The 16,586-nt window shown below is 23.3% G+C and overlaps 1 protein-coding gene across 1 annotated transcript; it reads left to right on the forward strand.

The window, feature by feature from the left end:
• Window positions 1-4,873: 4,873 nt before the first annotated feature.
• Window positions 4,874-15,158, forward strand: LOC134831964 (uncharacterized). Its single transcript, XM_063845818.1, has 6 exons — window positions 4,874-4,883; window positions 12,341-12,738; window positions 12,804-12,963; window positions 13,028-13,202; window positions 14,087-14,711; window positions 15,134-15,158. Exons 2-6 carry the CDS (start codon window positions 12,353-12,355, stop codon window positions 15,156-15,158), a joined length of 1,371 nt encoding a protein of 456 aa, XP_063701888.1. The 5' UTR covers window positions 4,874-4,883; window positions 12,341-12,352.
• The last annotated feature ends 1,428 nt before the right edge of the window (window positions 15,159-16,586 follow it).

A 16,586-nucleotide genomic window follows, 5' to 3' on the forward strand; every position in this document is an offset into this window, starting at 1 on the left:
GGAAATTTTGATGAAAAAAAAATAATTTTTTTAGTATTAAAAAGTTCTTTAAATTCTAACATTTGCCTTAATGCCATTTCCTTATATGTATTTATATTTGTAACTTATTGACTTTAAATAAATTTAAAAAATATGAAAAAAAAATGTTGAACTTTTCTTCGATTCATAAAAAAATGTCGTGATAAGTAGCTTAATTTTTTTTATAGAGAATTTGTTGGCGGGCCCTTTTGATGTTTTTTGTAATTTCTTTGGCTTATGCAAATTAAATGACTACCGGTTTTTACGAGGTATGAAAGTTCTTCAGAATTGTTTGTTTGAATTAAATGAAATATTCTTTCATATATTTTTTTTCATTTAAAATTAAATTAAAATTTAAATTTAAATTTAAAAAAAAAAATTTATTTATTATTTATTAAATGAAAATATGTATTTTCCTTAATTAAAAATTTTTTAAAAATAATTTTAAAGTATACATTTTTTTAAAAAAAATAATTTTTTAATTAATAAATTATTTATAATTAATTTTAATTTTCAGAATAAAAAAAAATTATTTATTTTTAATTTTTTTTATATTTTTTTAATTAATCTTTTAAAAATTATAAATTTTATTTAAATTTAATTTATTATTGTTTAATTATTTTTCTCATTTGTTGTTTTTATGTTATTATTTATTAAATTTATTTTTATACATAATTAATTTTTATTTTTACAAAAAAAAATATTTTATTTATTAAAAACTTTATTATTTTTAAATTTTTTTTTTAATTGTAATTTTTATTTTTTATTATTTTTAATAAAATTATTTTTAAAAAATACCTTAATATTAATTAATATTAAATATAAATTACTAAAATCTTAAATATAAAAATTTATTTATTTTTTATTTTTATTAATTTCAAATAATAATTTATTTTATTTATTATTTCTTTATTTATTAATTATAATTTATTTTAATATAAATTTATTTTTAAAATTTATTTATTAAAGTCAACTTAAATTTCTTTCAAAGAGAATTTCTTTATTTTTCTCTCTCTTTCTCTTTAAAATTAATCACGGAATATATTCCACAAAGAAAAGTAAAATAAATACCTGTTGGAATTAACTCCATCTATATTCCGTATAAAATAAATTCAACAAAAAAAACTTATTTTAAAAGAAGAAGAGACAACTTGGCATAATTGAACGTTAAACCTATTCAATTTCTTAATTTTTTTTATTTTTATTTTATATTTCTTTTTATATTTGAAAATTACTTTTTTAGAAAATTTTTGCAAAATTAATTAAAAATATTTTTTTTTTAATTTTTTAAATAAAAAATTTTTTTTTTTAATTTTTAAATTTATTTTTTTTAATTAATAAATTAAATTAATTAAAAAAATTTTTTTTTTCATTTTTTGAAACGAGAAATATTTTAAAATGTATTTTTTTTTTCATTCGCTTCGATTTTTTTTTACGAAAACATCCGACTTGATAACCGAAAATAATCTTATAAAAGCAAACATTTTTGCATTAATTAATCTCAGTATTAACTCGTCGTTCATCATGAACGTTCATAACTTTAAAATAATTTTTCTTCCTGAATTGCATTATTTAAAAAATTGAGTTTATTCAAAGATAAAGTCGCGTAAGTACAAATTACTTGATTACTCTTATCAATTTGTTCTATTAATGCTATTTAATGACGTTTTTTTCTTATATTTTTAGATCAAGATGCCGTAAATACTCCGAAAATACTAAAACAATTTATTGTTCAATTTGAAAAAAATTAGAAGCAAAACAATTCAGGCACAAAATTTTAATTAAATGCAGAGTCTCGTCAACCGAGATAACTTAACTTTCTTCAAAAAATGTAATGATGTAAATTTCAGATTTTCGTTGGGTCACTTTTGAAATTTTTTTGCCTTTGTGAAAACTTATAAAAGCTTAAAGCATGAAAATTTAGCAAAATTTGTTAAAACTTAAAACATAACTTGAGTTCTTTTTTATTTATTTTAATAAGAACTCGGATCTTAGTGCATTTTACAAAGTTCTATTTATTTTTTTCTGTTTTTTTCCAATTAAATGCGTCCTAAAATTTTAAAATAAAAAAAAAGTTTATTAAAAAAAAAATTTTTTTTTTCTTTAATTTATTTCGTCACAACAGCATAAATCGAGTCATCGGAAGTATTCACTGCGATATCGATGAAAAAACTTTTGTCACTGTCACTTCCTGTCAACACAATTTCCTTCGTTTCTCCTAAAAATCACAAAAAATTTCATTAGAACCGAAAATTGCAACGCAAAAAACTTACCGGAAAATTTCTTACATTCATTTCCGTCGCCAGCGTGAAAAAAATATTTTTCCTCCGTAATTTCTGTGCAACAAACTTGATACTCGGGCGGCAAAGAAATGCACAAACAATCGCATTTTGAGGGAATTTCCAAGTCTCGTTGATGCGGATACCCTTGAGGCTTGTTGGCAACTCGCTTTTGGTTCTTCAAGAGTTCTTCTTCGAAAAATTTCCACGAATCTCCTTCCCACAAAGTTTTGTCATTTTTTGGTTTCTTCGTGAAGACAGATTTTTTTACAGGACGAGGTTTTGTGACTTTTTTCTTCGGTTCAAGCGTCAAATTTTTCGTTTCGATGATTTTTTCGTTGCTCGAAAGGTATTCCGACAAGGAACTGTTGCTGCCTCGACGAACGAATCTCTCGACGTCTCTTTGGAGTTTTTTGGCGTCGTCGGTTCCGTTGCTCGATGTTGATAAATTGTGCGTTGAAATTACGTCGCGAATGATGTCGATGGTTTTTTCTTCATTTTCTCGAGATTTTTTCGGATCAAAATCTTTGTAAGTTGATTCGGAAGTGTTCAAGTTTGCTTCGTTTCGTTGACGTTCGAGTTCGATTAATTTATCGCGAAATGTTTTTACTTCAGTTTTTTGTTTTTCTCGTATGTCGTTGATGGTTTTGAACAGATCTTCGGTTTCTTCGCTGATGGGAGAGACAGGAGCATTTTGACGGAGAAGATCGCGTCGTTGAATGAAATTTGTGCTTTTGGGCAGTTCAAAGTTGGTTGAATGACGAGATTTCGTGATTAAATTGTCATTTTTGGGGTGAAAGTCATCTTTTGAGCTTTCAGGTTTTTGGGTTTTGGCTTCAGATTGAACTTTGTTGGTAATTTCTTCTTTTGAAGGGTTCTTTGTGCTGAAAAAAAATAAGAAAAATTTGTCAAAAATTATTTTAAAAAAATTAAAATGTCAAAAATATAAAATTAAACTTAAATTAATTAAAAATTTAAAATAATAATTTTTTAATGAATTTTCTGTCTGAATATTAAAATTTATTTAATTTTATTAAAATTATTTAATTAGTAATTAAATTTTATTTATTATTTAAATTTATTTTAAAATTAAAAAAAAATATTTAACTTTTTTTTTTCAAAAACCAAAAGTTTTTCTTTACTAAATAAATATTCAGTTTCAATAGACCTTAAATTTTGTGTGAAATTAAAAAATATATATATAAATTTATTTAAATTTTTTTTCTATTTTTTTAAAATTTTTTTTTTATTATTAAATTAAATTAAAAATTAAATTATAATTATTATAAAAATTATTTTTTTTATTACTTATATTATTCAAATTAATTTTAATTAAAAAAATTAAAAATTAAAATTAATTAAAATAAATCAAAAAAATTAAAATTATTAATAAAATAATTATTGAAAAATTAAAATAAAAAATAATAATAAATTTATTTAAAAATTAAAACTATTAATAAATTTTTAAAATTAAAAAAAAATTTTATAAAAATAAATTTTGAAATTAAATTTTAAATAAATATAAAAATGAATAAAATATAAATTTCTTAAAAAATATATATTTTGCATAATTTTTTGTGTTAAAATAGGAAGATTTTTTTGAAATTTAATGAAAAAATTAATAATTATATTTAAAAAAAAATAATTAAATTTAAAAAAAAATAATATTAAATTAAATTTAATTTTTAATTTTTAATAAAAATAATTTTTAATTAAATAATTTACCAAAATTAATTAAATAATTGAAAAATAAAATAATATTAAATTTAATTTAAATAAAAATTAATTTGAATTAATTTAAATAAAAATTAAATTTCAAGCAAATAAAAATAACAAAATTATCTAATCAATCAAAAAAATTATATAAACCATAAAAACACAATTCTATCTTGATTTCATCTATTTTCTTTAAAAAATCTCTTTTTTGACTTTTTTTTTAAATTTAAACCCGTAATTAAAAACCACTCAAATCAAAAATTCATCAATCAAATCCATAATTAATATTTTTTTTCATTCACAGCCCTCTATCAGATTAAATCCAAAGAACTCCGAAATCCATTCAAATACATTCAATGTTGACGTAGGTCTTAAAAAAATTCCAACAGCTGTGCACGACAATCCATTGCATCAAATCACGTACAATCCCAAACAATTTCCGAACCCTGTTTAATCCGAACGTACCTCACACGTTTCCATAGACAGCCTGTACGTGCGTACGAGCATTATACCATATTTCAACCAAAACCTAAAATATGCAGCTTCAGTTTTGGTTTACAGTTTGTCGTGACAACATCGGGCTCTCCGCATAAAAATAAAGTTTTTTTTTCGTCTTCGTCGTTCGTGTACAGAAAAATACAGAAACCTACGAAAAAGCGAAGAAATATGCTTCCTTGTTAAAATAATAATAAACAAAAATAGCGAAATTTAATTGTTAATGTTACTTTTTTTTTGTGCCTTTTCCTATGCAGTAACTGGCGAAAAAATATTGCAAAAATTCAGTGACAACTGCAAAAAATATTTGAAACGAGAAATTAGAGATCTTCCTCTCTCCCGTGTGTGTCTGCTGCAGTAAAAAGTGTTGCTAAGGTATGCTATTAAGTAACCATTGACTGGAAGAAGATAAGTTATGTGCATATTGAGAGTGATTTTTTTTTTGTTTTAAAATGGAATTCAAATCAAGATAATAAAAAAAAATAAATATCATAAAATTGCATAACCGAAAAAAAAAATATTTCAAATAATTTAAATAAAATAAATAAATAAAAATTAAATAAATCAAGTGGATTAAAAATTTTATTTTTTTTAATAAAATAAAAAAAAAATTAAAAAAAAAATTAAAGAACGCATTATTGTTACAAAATGACATAAAAACCACATTACATTATAAAAAAATAAAAAATAGTGAATCAACAATGACAGGAAGCCACGCTAAATCGTGCTAATAAAATTATGGTGTGTGTTGTAAAATTATGCGATGGACTGTTAAAAATGCGTTAAACATTCTGACCCTGAAATTATTTGCCTTTGGGTTTTTTGTCGTGCGATTTATTGTTAAATTTGCGATTCGCAATAAAAAAATAAAAAGCATGAATTTTTAATGTAGGAATTTGTAACAATAGTAAAAGAATAAAAGTTGCGAATAAAAATAAATATTGGCATGCTTGGGGCATGTTAATGTTGTGAAATGTTAAATAAATAAAGAATAAAATAAAAGAGAATTTGCATTCTTAAAGAGATTCTGAAGTTCTACGAATTGAATTAAATTGAAGTTTTTGAATTTTTTATTTAAATTGTAATTTTATAATTTTTTTAATTTAAATTTTATTATTTTAAGAATTAAATTTAAAAAAATTAATTAATTTAGAAAATTATTCAATTTTTAAGATCTCAATTTTATTAGAAATTTTATTTTATTAATTTTAATTTTTATTTAATTAATTTAAATTTTATTAAATTAAAATAATTATTAAAAATTAATTAAATTAAATTTTTAAATTTTTTTTGTAATTTTTTAAAGAAAATTTTCTTAAAATAATAAATATTAGAAATTTATTAAATTAAAATTAAAAAGATTTTAAAAAGGAAAAAAAATTATCCCTGTTCTTTCTATTCAAGTACTTGTCTTGAATCATCAAAATTTGCATTGGGTTTTTTTATATTTTCAATTTCTGATTTTACTGATTTTTATTTTTTTATAAATTTTACATAAAAAAGTTTTAAAATTATAAAAAAAAAATATAATAATGAAGAGCTGAGATAAAAAATCAGTTTAAAAAAAATATAAAAAAATCCCAATGCAAATTTTGATGATTCAAGACAAGTACTTGAATCGAAAGAAGAGGGATAATTTTTTTTCTTTTTAAAATTTTATAAAATTTTATTTTAAAATTTTTATTATTTATTATTTTATGAAAATTTACTTTAAAAAGTTTTAAAAAAAATAAAAAATTTAATTTAATTAATTTTTGTTAATAATTATTTTAATTAAATTAATTAAATAAAATTTAAATTAATTAATTAAAAAATTAATTAATTTAAAATTTATTTTTTTTAAATTAATTAAATAATTAAATTTTTTTTTAAATTAATTAATTTTAATAAAAAAATTTTTTTTAATAAAAATTTAAATTTAATATTTTTAAAAAAATAAAAAAAATAAATAAAAATTATGACATAACGCTTCAGACAAAAATTTAACACAAAATCCCGCCTATGTTACTAAAACAGATCAATCATGCTTCTTACATCTCAAACCATCAGCTTAGACACTTTAACACGTGATCAACACAAATTTGCCTTCAGGCTTTTGTACAAATTTATCGACCGAAATATATTCGCAGCTTCGTCTACACAGGAAGTATGCCATTAGCGAAGCAAATTGAAAATTAATTGAACTTTGCATCGTTTTTAATAGATCAACGTCGAGATAAAATAAGGGCAAAAAGGTTTCTCCCCGAGGACATTTTGCTCATCTTCAACTTGATCTTTTTGTATTTTTTTAAATTTTTTTTTTTAGGAAATCGTGAATTGATGATTTCCTTGTTGCGTTATTTGTTGTTACATAAGAATGTTTTGTAACATTTTTTTGTGTTTAAAATTATTTAAAAGAACCTGAAGGAAGAATAAGAATTAAAAGGAATTTGAAGAAGAAGAACGAATTGAATGATTCTCGAAGCATCAATAAATCAGATTAAATTAAATTATTTTGAATCAAAAAAAAAAGATGAGTCATTGTGGGATTTTGTGAATGAAATTTAATGATTTAAAATCTTAAGAATTAATTTTTTTAAAGTAATAAAATTTCTAGAATTAGGAATTAGACGATATAAAATTCGAAATATTTTACTATTTTTTTTTTTTTTGAATTTTTGACATTTTTCGAAGTTATTATTTTAAAAAATGTCAAAAATTAATGAAAAACATTTTTAAATATTAAAAAATGTCTTCGTAAAATACATTTTTAAAACTTTTTACGGGAATGTAATAAGATATTTTTTATTTAATAAAAAAAAATGACAGCTGTCAAAATTTTTTTTATTAAAATCTTGAATTTTGAACAAATTTTAAGCAACTTTTAATTTATTAAAAATATTTTTCTATTTATTTTCTAATAAAAAAATAAAAATGGAATTAAAATTCGGTCAAAAAATAAGATTTCAACAAAAATTTTGACAGCTGTCATTTTGTATTAAAAAATTATTTTTTAAAAAAAAATTTTGTTCAATGAAATATTCTTCAAACATTCTAAAACGCAGTTGACGACATCAAAAGTCATTCAAGTCATTCTTCTTTTCTTTAAATTGAGACACGTTTCGATCGTATCGAACAAAAAATTGCGTGTGTTTTTATTTATTTTTAAAAATAACTTCTTGGCATAATAAAATACTAATGATCTCATCATGATCATCATTCCAGTCTTGTCCTGCTTGTCCACAGTCGTCATCGAAGTCATATTTCATTTTATTATGAAAGACATAAAAATAAACAGAGAGAAAGAAAGAGCTTCTCGAAGAATGAAAAAAATCTGTTCAGGTGTCGGTTTGCTAACTTTTGTTGATAAATTACGAGTCGAAGACACAAACGTGCTAATTAACATATGTATACAAGTGTCGGGATCATGTTACAATAATAAAGAATGTCTGAAGAGTTTTTTTTTTATTCGTGAGACGATCGATGACGAAATTTGACTTCTTAATAAAGTTAATAAAAAAAAATCAAAGTTATTTGGAATTTTATTTTAAATTAAATTGAATTAAAATAAAATAAATTTAAAAAAATTATAAAATATTTTTTAATTGTTTAATAAATATTTGAAAATTAATTTTTAATTAAAATAAAAATTAATTAAAATTTATTTTTAATTTTTTAAAATTAAATCAATTATTCATTAAAAATATTTTTTTAATTTTTTTTAAATAAAAATAATTAATTTTTTAAAATTTTTATTAATTAAATTAATTGTTTTTCAAGATATTTATTTTAAATTTTTATTAAATATTTTAAAAATTATTTCTTGAAATATTAATTTAATTTTAATATTTTAAATTAAATTAATTGATTTTTAAATTTTTATTATTTTTATTAAATATTTTAATTTTAAAATTTTTTTTTTAATTAAAAATTATTTTTTTTTTATTTTTTATTATTTTTAAAATATTTTTTAATTAAATTAAATTAAATTAAATATTTTTTAAATTTTTTTAAAAATTTTTTATTAATTAAAAAAATAATTTTTAAAAATTTTTCAAAAAAATATTATCAAAGAAAATAATTTTAATTATAATTTTATTACGAAAGTCATGTTAAGTAATAACACAAAAATCGTCGTTCCAAGTCAATAGTCAAAAACTATCGCTTTTTAACCAGTAGCTCTTTCTTTCCTCCTTTATCTCTACCTTTTTTTGTGATAAACTACATAAATTCACTACTAAGTCGAGTAATAAATAATAAAATTTGTAATAATATCAAAAAGTCATTATTTGTGCATTTTATTGTTCATTCATTGTCAATAACAATAAAATCGAACAATAAAAGTAACAAATGTTGCAGAGTTCATTGTCTTGTCGTATTTCTCTCAAATATTTAAAGCAAATATTTGGAAACAAAAAACTGACATGACTTAAAATAAATACTTTGTCTTTACACTGAGCAAATAATTTTTTTTTTTTGAAGTTCATTACCAACCAATGTAATTTTACGGCAACGTTTTGAAGAGTGACATGACAAGAAAGACTTGCTACTGTCAATATTGGCACAAGCATGTGAAAATTTTATTGCTCGCATCGCAGACGTGCGTCTCGTGTGATATTTTTGTGTTTTGTAAGTAGTTTCAGTGAAGTTTAGGCGAACGTTAAGTGACGCGTCATGAAGTATTTTAGCATTTTTTGTTTTTTTTTTGTACTGCAAATATTTGTTTTGCTTCTGAGAATTTTTTTTCCTGAAGTTATGTTAAGAATTTTAATTTTGTTGAATTTATGATTTTAATGAGAAATGATTTTTTAAATTAATTTTTAATGAAAATTAAAGATGTGGTTATTTTGAGTCGAATTTTTAACAAATTTGTTCATTTCGAGTCGAATATTTGGCAAATTTTTTCATTTCGAGTCGAATATTTGGCAAATTTGTTCATTTCGAGTCAAATATTTGGCAAATTTGTTCATTTTGAGTAGAATTTTTGACAAATTTGTTCATTTCGAGTCGAATATTTGGCAAATTTGTTTATTTCAAGTCGAATATTTGGCAAATTTGTTCATTTCGAGTCAAATATTTGGCAAATTTGTTTATTTCGAGTCGAATATTTGGCAAATTTGTTTATTTCAAGTCGAATATTTCGAGTCGAATAATTGGCAAATTTGTTTATTTCGAGTCGAATATTTGGCAAATTTGTTTATTTCGAGTCGAATATTTGGCAAATTTGTTTATTTCGAGTCGAATATTTGGCAAATTTGTTTATTTCAAGTCGAATATTTGGCAAATTTGTTCATTTCGAGTCAAATATTTGACAAAAATTTGTTAATTTCGAGTCAAATATTTGGCAAAGTTGTTCATTTCGAGTCGAATATTTCGCAAATTTGTTAAAAAATCGACTCAAAATGATCAAATTTGTTCATTTTCAACTTTATTTTTAAAAAATTACAAACATTTAAAATCACATGACATCTTTGATAAATTTATGTCTCCAAAACCGATAAAAAAATGCTGCGTAACATAATAATCTCCTGAACTCATTTAAATTACCATACAAAGTACCAAATTACCATCACGGGCATTTCATCAAATAATTGATCCAGTTTCACACATGCATAAAATTTGTAATTATTTCTGAATAAAATGTGGGTTTCTCTCTCGATTTTTTGTTTCAATGAACGAATCGCACGCATGCATTTCGTCTCGCTTTGATTCCACGAGAGAAAAAGTGTTTGTTTACATTTTATCGATTCACTTTTTTTTTACAAATTTTTTTATACTTGACTGCAACTCGAGACACCGATTATGTATGCCGTTAGTCGTTCAACCAAAAATTTGAACCAAGATTCTTTAAAAGGCGAAGAACTTAAAAAAAAATCAAGTGTCTGATGATGACATAACAAATTAACAACGTTTAACCTTGAAATGACCTTCTCCATTGTTTGTGGAAATGAATTGCAATTTTTGTGCGAATTGTAACATTTTTTTTTCACTTTTTACGTAACTGGTCTAATTATTTACTACTTTTTGAATTAAATAAAAATTTCTTTCGCTAAGTGTGTTACTGAGCAGACAAATGTAACCAAACCAGTAGTTGTCGATAGTTGAAAAAAAAAAATTGAAATTATCTCTAATGATAGTTTGTGTATGATTTCCTATGGCTTTTAGTTTTTTCGTTTCCAGCTCAAAGTTTGCGTTGTTGATGAATGTAAATAAATAAATATTTATAATTTTTTTGTTGTTATCTTTTTACTCAACACAACGGCGAACGGAACATGTTTCTTCTATCTCCTCACAGTTTTTGTCGGACTGTCGATGAAAGAGAAAACTTGCTTAATAATTAGTTAATCCTTTTTCGTGTCTCGTGGCTCGTCTCATTTGGATAATAATTTATTTATTTTATGAATATTTTAATGTGCGTGCATTTTTTTAGAGGTCAGAGAGCAAATAGCGGATTAAGTAATAAATGGCTATTTAGTAATTTTTAATGACAGTTGTGAATGTTTACGGCGTTTTTATCAATTATGTCATTAAAGTCTTTCGTGAAATGATGAAAAATGGTAAAATTTGTCATTTGTTTTTATAGAAAGGAATTTCAAGGCAAATTGTAAAAGTTTTTATTGAATTTTTTTAAAAGTTCATCTCATTAAAACAATTTAATTAAAAAACGAAATAAAAAAATAATCAAAAGTATGGCTCGAAAGGAAAAAATTTTTCAATAGCTCGATTCGAAATTAACAAATTCTCAATAATTCGACTCCAAAAAAGAAAATTTGTTAAGATCTCGACTTGTAATGAACAAATTTTTCAAAAAGTCAACTCGAAATGAACAAATTTGTTAAGAAATCGACTCGAAATGAACAAATTTGTCAAGAAATCGACTCGAAATGAACAAATTTGTTAAAAAAGTCGACTCGAAATGAACAAATTTGTCAAAAAGTCGACTCGAAATGAACAAAATAATAACTTTTTAAATAAATTCTTAAATTTTCCATTAAATCAATGTCATTATCAATCAAAACCCCTATCTTTTCTGTGAAAAACCTCATTAAACACAAAACCTCTCACATTATAATCAATTAACGCGCATCTAACTTAATAAATTCCTCGTAATTGCATGCAAATTTCCTATAAATTAAATAATGTGCCGACGATTTGCGTGATCAATTAATTAATTTATAAATTTACACTTTTACAGAACTGATGCTTTGTCTTTTTTTAAAGTTTCTTCCGTATTTTAATTAAAATTTTTCACTTAGAAGTATTTTTTACACTTCAAGGCCATTTCAAAAGATTCACATCAAACGACGAACCTTCAAAATTAAACTTTTCTCAGCGGTTTTGTCGTTACACGTGATCATCACGACTTTACTGCTACCTTGTCAGTAAATCTTAGAAAAAATTATCTAAACTGCAAGTTGTTGTTAAGTAACTTTCATTTTCAATATGGTACAATCGATGCAAATTCATCTGCTGCTTACTGAAACTTGCGCCATCCATAGAGAAGATGATTCGTTGTAATTTTTTTTTATTTTTTTTTACAATCTTCGTTTACTTCGTTGGTCATAATGAGCTTCATTTGCTGTATAAATTTTTATTTTTTACTCGATATTCGTACTTGTATGGCGCTCCATAGCTTATTACTTATTACATCACCATAAATGTTGTACGCTCGGATATGAATGGATGGTCAACGATCGTATATGGATCGCATGTGTGACATAATATTGTACAAAAAAAAAACTTGTAACAATTTATAAAAAATTATATGTGCTGTTAACTATATGGGTCAATATTTTCATTTTTTTTTCTCGGTCACTTTAATTCACGCATCTGTCAACCTCGTGAATCAACAGAAGAATCGTGTGATGTTGAGCTATGCATTCGACGTGAGAGTTTTAGTCACTTTTATCTCCATTTCCGTCGCAGTCGAAGCTGCAATTGCGCCGCCGCCATGGTCTGATCCGAGTAAAAACCCTTGCGCAGCGATGCCCGGCGGATGGCAACTGCTCTATTGGCCTCCGTTGGATCAATGCTTCAAAATTTTCACAAAAGGATATCCATGCCCGGATTCGATGGAATTGAGTCCCGTTGGATTTGGCATCACAGCGACGCAAACGACAGCGGTTTGTTTATGTCCTCCGGGAACAGCGCAGAGTCCCTTAACGTCGCAATGTCACAAATTGTTTGAAAAAGGACCTTGCGAAACGGGGCAGTATTTTGCGCCGATTAAGGATATGGTAAAGAGCGCAGTGTAAGTTTTTTTATAAGCACGTGAAAGTTGCAACAATTTTAATTTTTAAAATATTTTTTTTGCAGTCCAAGACAAAAATGGGGAGTTTGTCGCACGCCAAGTCCTTGTCCAACGGGAAGTGTTTTTTGGCCTCAAGATGGAAAATGTTACACGATGCACTCGAGAGGTCCGTGTCCTAAAGGGAAATTGTTGACTATCGATGATGATCGAGTGGCAAGCTGTAAAGTAAGAAATATTTTAAAAAAATTCTTAAAAAATAAAAAATTTACCTGATTTTAATTTTTTTTAGTGCGAAGAAAAAGGCGATCTTTCCAAGTTTTTTGATCCAAAATCCAAACAATGTTTTGAACATTTCACTAAAGGTCCTTGTGAACACGGAGAATTGTTTTTGCCATCCAGAAAGTGTAGTTGTCATTCGTCGCTTCCTCAGTACGATCAATCTTCAGGAATTTGTTACGAACTTGGTACATATTTTTTTACGAAACTTTTTCTTCAAAAATGTTTTAAATTTCACTTTTTAATCAAAAAATTTCTTTGACTTTACCTTTTTAATAAAAATTTTCTTAAATTTCATTTAAAAAATTTTGTTAAATTTAAATTTTTCCTTAAAAATTTCTTTACTTTAAATTTTTTCTTTAAAAAATTTCTAAAATTAAAATTTTTTCTTCAAATAATTCTTTAATTTTAATTTTTTTCTGAAAAATTTCTTAAGATTTAATTTTTTTTAAAATATCCTAAAATTTCAATTTTTTCTTAAAAAAATTTCTTGAATTTCAATTTTTTTTTTTAAATTCCTAAATTTTATTAAAAAATTTTTTTTTAATTTTTTTAAAAAAAAATTTTTTTTTTAATTTTTTATTTTTTTTTTTTTTAAATTAATTTTTTGTTTGAAAAATTTCATAAATTTTAATTTTTTTTTTAAAAATTTCTTAAATTTCAAATTTTTTGTTTGAAAAAAAAATTTTTTTATTTTTTCTCTTAAAAAATTTTTTAAATTTTAATTTTTTTGGTCAAAAATTTGATTTTTTGTTTTTATTCAAAAATTTCCTTATTTTTTTTTAAATCTTTTAAATTTCAATTTTTTTTAATTTTGAAATTTTTTTTTAATTTTTTTAAATTTTAATTTTTTTTTAAAAAAATTTTTTAAACTTTATTTTTTTCATAAAAATATTTCTTAAAATTCAATTTTTCTTTAAAACTTTCTTAAATTTAAAATTTTTCTTAATAAGTTTTCCTTAATTAAAATTTTTACTTCAAAAAATTTCTTTAAATTAATTTTTTTCTTTAAGAAATTTTTTTAATTTAATTTTTTTTCTTTAAAAAATTTCTAAAATTTAATTTTTCGCAGGTCAAATAGGTCCCTGCCCTCCGGGACATATTTTCACAATAGCTGACAACTCCAAATCTCTCATCAAAGGTCAATGTCAATGCAAGGAGAATCACGTTCAATGGGAAGATGGCGTCTGTTATCGTCAATATACCCGCGGCCCATGCGAAGAAGGCGAATTTCTCCTGAATTCAACAACTTGCATCAAAAATCCCTGCGAAAAAGGTCGTTTGTACTTCCCCGAAGAGAAAACTTGCTACCGAATCGGCTCTCAAGGACCTTGCGCCGAGAACCAAGTTGTAATTTTCGACTTTACAGCTCGCCCCTCGTTGAATGGCGTCTCGTACAACGGCGTTTGTGGCTGCAACGGGATTCTCGTGAACCTCGATCAAAAGTGCGATGAGAATTATCCGCCAAAAAGTGCTTGCGACGGATCTCCAGGCAAAGTTGAGATGAATGGCGAGTGTTATGAACTGTACAAACGAGGACCTTGCGGACCCAATCAATGGCTTGTACCGAAAAAAGAGACGCAAAATGGACCAAAACAGGCAAAATGTGAATGCAGACCCGGATTTACGCCGTACAGCGACAACGAAACGGAACTCGGGATTAGCGGATGTCATGCGCCGAGCGTTAATATTGCCAGGTACTTGAATGGGCGTAACTCTAAAGCGTATACTTTTGGATTTAGGCGAATGAGCACGTTGCACGTGAATGAAAAGTAGATTCCTATACTCTCTTTTTACGATTGATATTATATCTGGTGACGGCTTTAAATAATTTTTTTCCTCTTTTGTACGTTAATTTTTAGTATTTACTTAAAATACGCTTAAAAACTGACACGAAACAGTTAAAAATCGTGTCTTGCTCCTCCTCGTAGCTGTGAAAAACTTTATTTTAGACCTAATTTAGATTTTATACGTTCGTAATCTTAAGTTGTAAATAGAATTTTAGCTCTAAAATTGTATTATTTTCTAATAGAATGCTGCTGATTGAAGATATTATTTCCAATTTTTTAACGAAATGTTTTTAAAAAATATAAAATGAAACGAATTTCATCCTTCTTAGGTGGTTTCTAAACATTTTTGGATAAAACACGCACAAAAAACGGAAAATTTAGACGTTTAAGTACTACTTAACTTGATAAAAAACTTAAAATTAGGATAGAAAGTGTGCCATAATTCATAGTTTATGGCAATTTTTTGATACATTCCAACTTAAGAATTAATTTTAGTTAAAAATAAATTTAATTTTGAGTAAATTAGAAGAAATAGTCAGTAGATGTAAAGAAAAAAGTATTAAAATTAATGAAAATTAATAAAAAATAAATCGTTACCTTGGAAAATTTTCACTTTTTTGTCGATTTGCTTGAATTTCAACAACTTCAGAATCAGACTTAGAATCTTTTCGTAAAAAGCCTCCATTGAAAGTTTGAAGTTGGCTCGATTGGGAAGCAAGATTTATGGTTAATGGTGATTCTTGAGAATTTGGAACGAGATGAGGGCGACTTTCTTTCAAGAGATTGACGAAACTTTGGATTTCAGTGACTTTTTGTTCAGCTTCGACGCGTCTTGATTGGGCTTGGTCAAGAAGAGTTCTGAGAAAAAATTAAAAAAACGCAAGTTTAGGTTTTTTTTATTCTATTAAATTATTAATTTTTCAAAATTAAAAAAAAATACATTTTTTAAGAATATTTCTTTATTTATTTTTTTTAATTTTTATTTTAAATTTTTTAAATTAATTTTTTAAAAATTAAATTTATTTTAATTTTTTTTAATTTTTTGTTCTTAAACTTTTAAAAATTATTATGAATTTCAGAGAAATATTTTTTTAATTTTTTTTTTTCGTCTTGTCGATTTCTTTAGAAATTTAATTAAAATTAAAACCTTAATACTTTCTTAAATAAAGAAGAATATTTTTTCAAAAAAAAAAAAATTAATGCTTAAAAATAATTTTCGGTTTAAAATTTTTTTTTTTTACAAAAAACAATACAAAAATTTTCTTCAAAATTAAAAAAAATTATATTAAATTAATTAAATTAAAATTAAAAAATTTAATAAAATTTTAAATATTAAAAAAAAGAAAAAAAAAATTAAAAAAAAAAAAAAAAATTAAAAAAAAAAAAAAAAAATTAAAAAAAAAAATTAAAATTAAAAAAAAAAAAAAATTTAATTAAATTTAAAAAATTAAATTAATTAAATTAAAAAAAAATAAATAAAATTAAAATTTAAAAATTGTTAAATTTAAAAAATTAAATTAAAAAAAAAATAAATAAAATTTAAATTAAAATTTAAAAAAAAAAATTAAATTTAAAAAAAATAAATAAATAAAATTAAATTAAATAAATTAAAAATTAAATTAAATTAAAATTAAGTAAATATTTAAAAAATATTTTTTTTTCTTAATTTTTTTAAAAATTTCGAATTTTTTTTAAATTTTATTGAAAAAACGTAAAATAACTCACTTGATCTTCGAAGACGAAACCCGCAACTCACTATTTTCTTTTTCCAAATTCGTCGTT

The sequence above is a fragment of the Culicoides brevitarsis genome, chromosome 2, assembly GCF_036172545.1.
Source record: "Culicoides brevitarsis isolate CSIRO-B50_1 chromosome 2, AGI_CSIRO_Cbre_v1, whole genome shotgun sequence".
Classification (NCBI taxonomy): domain Eukaryota; kingdom Metazoa; phylum Arthropoda; class Insecta; order Diptera; family Ceratopogonidae; genus Culicoides; species Culicoides brevitarsis.

Bases quoted from the DNA above. Each gene is read 5' to 3' on its own strand.
- LOC134831964 (XM_063845818.1), top strand. From the start codon at position 12,353: ATGTTGAGCTATGCATTCGACGTGAGAGTTTTAGTCACTTTTATCTCC. The intron at 13,203-14,086 runs GTACATATTTTT...AATTTTTCGCAG, and splicing joins AGGAATTTGTTACGAACTTG to GTCAAATAGGTCCCTGCCCT. The intron at 14,712-15,133 runs GTACTTGAATGG...CATCCTTCTTAG, and splicing joins CCGAGCGTTAATATTGCCAG to GTGGTTTCTAAACATTTTTG.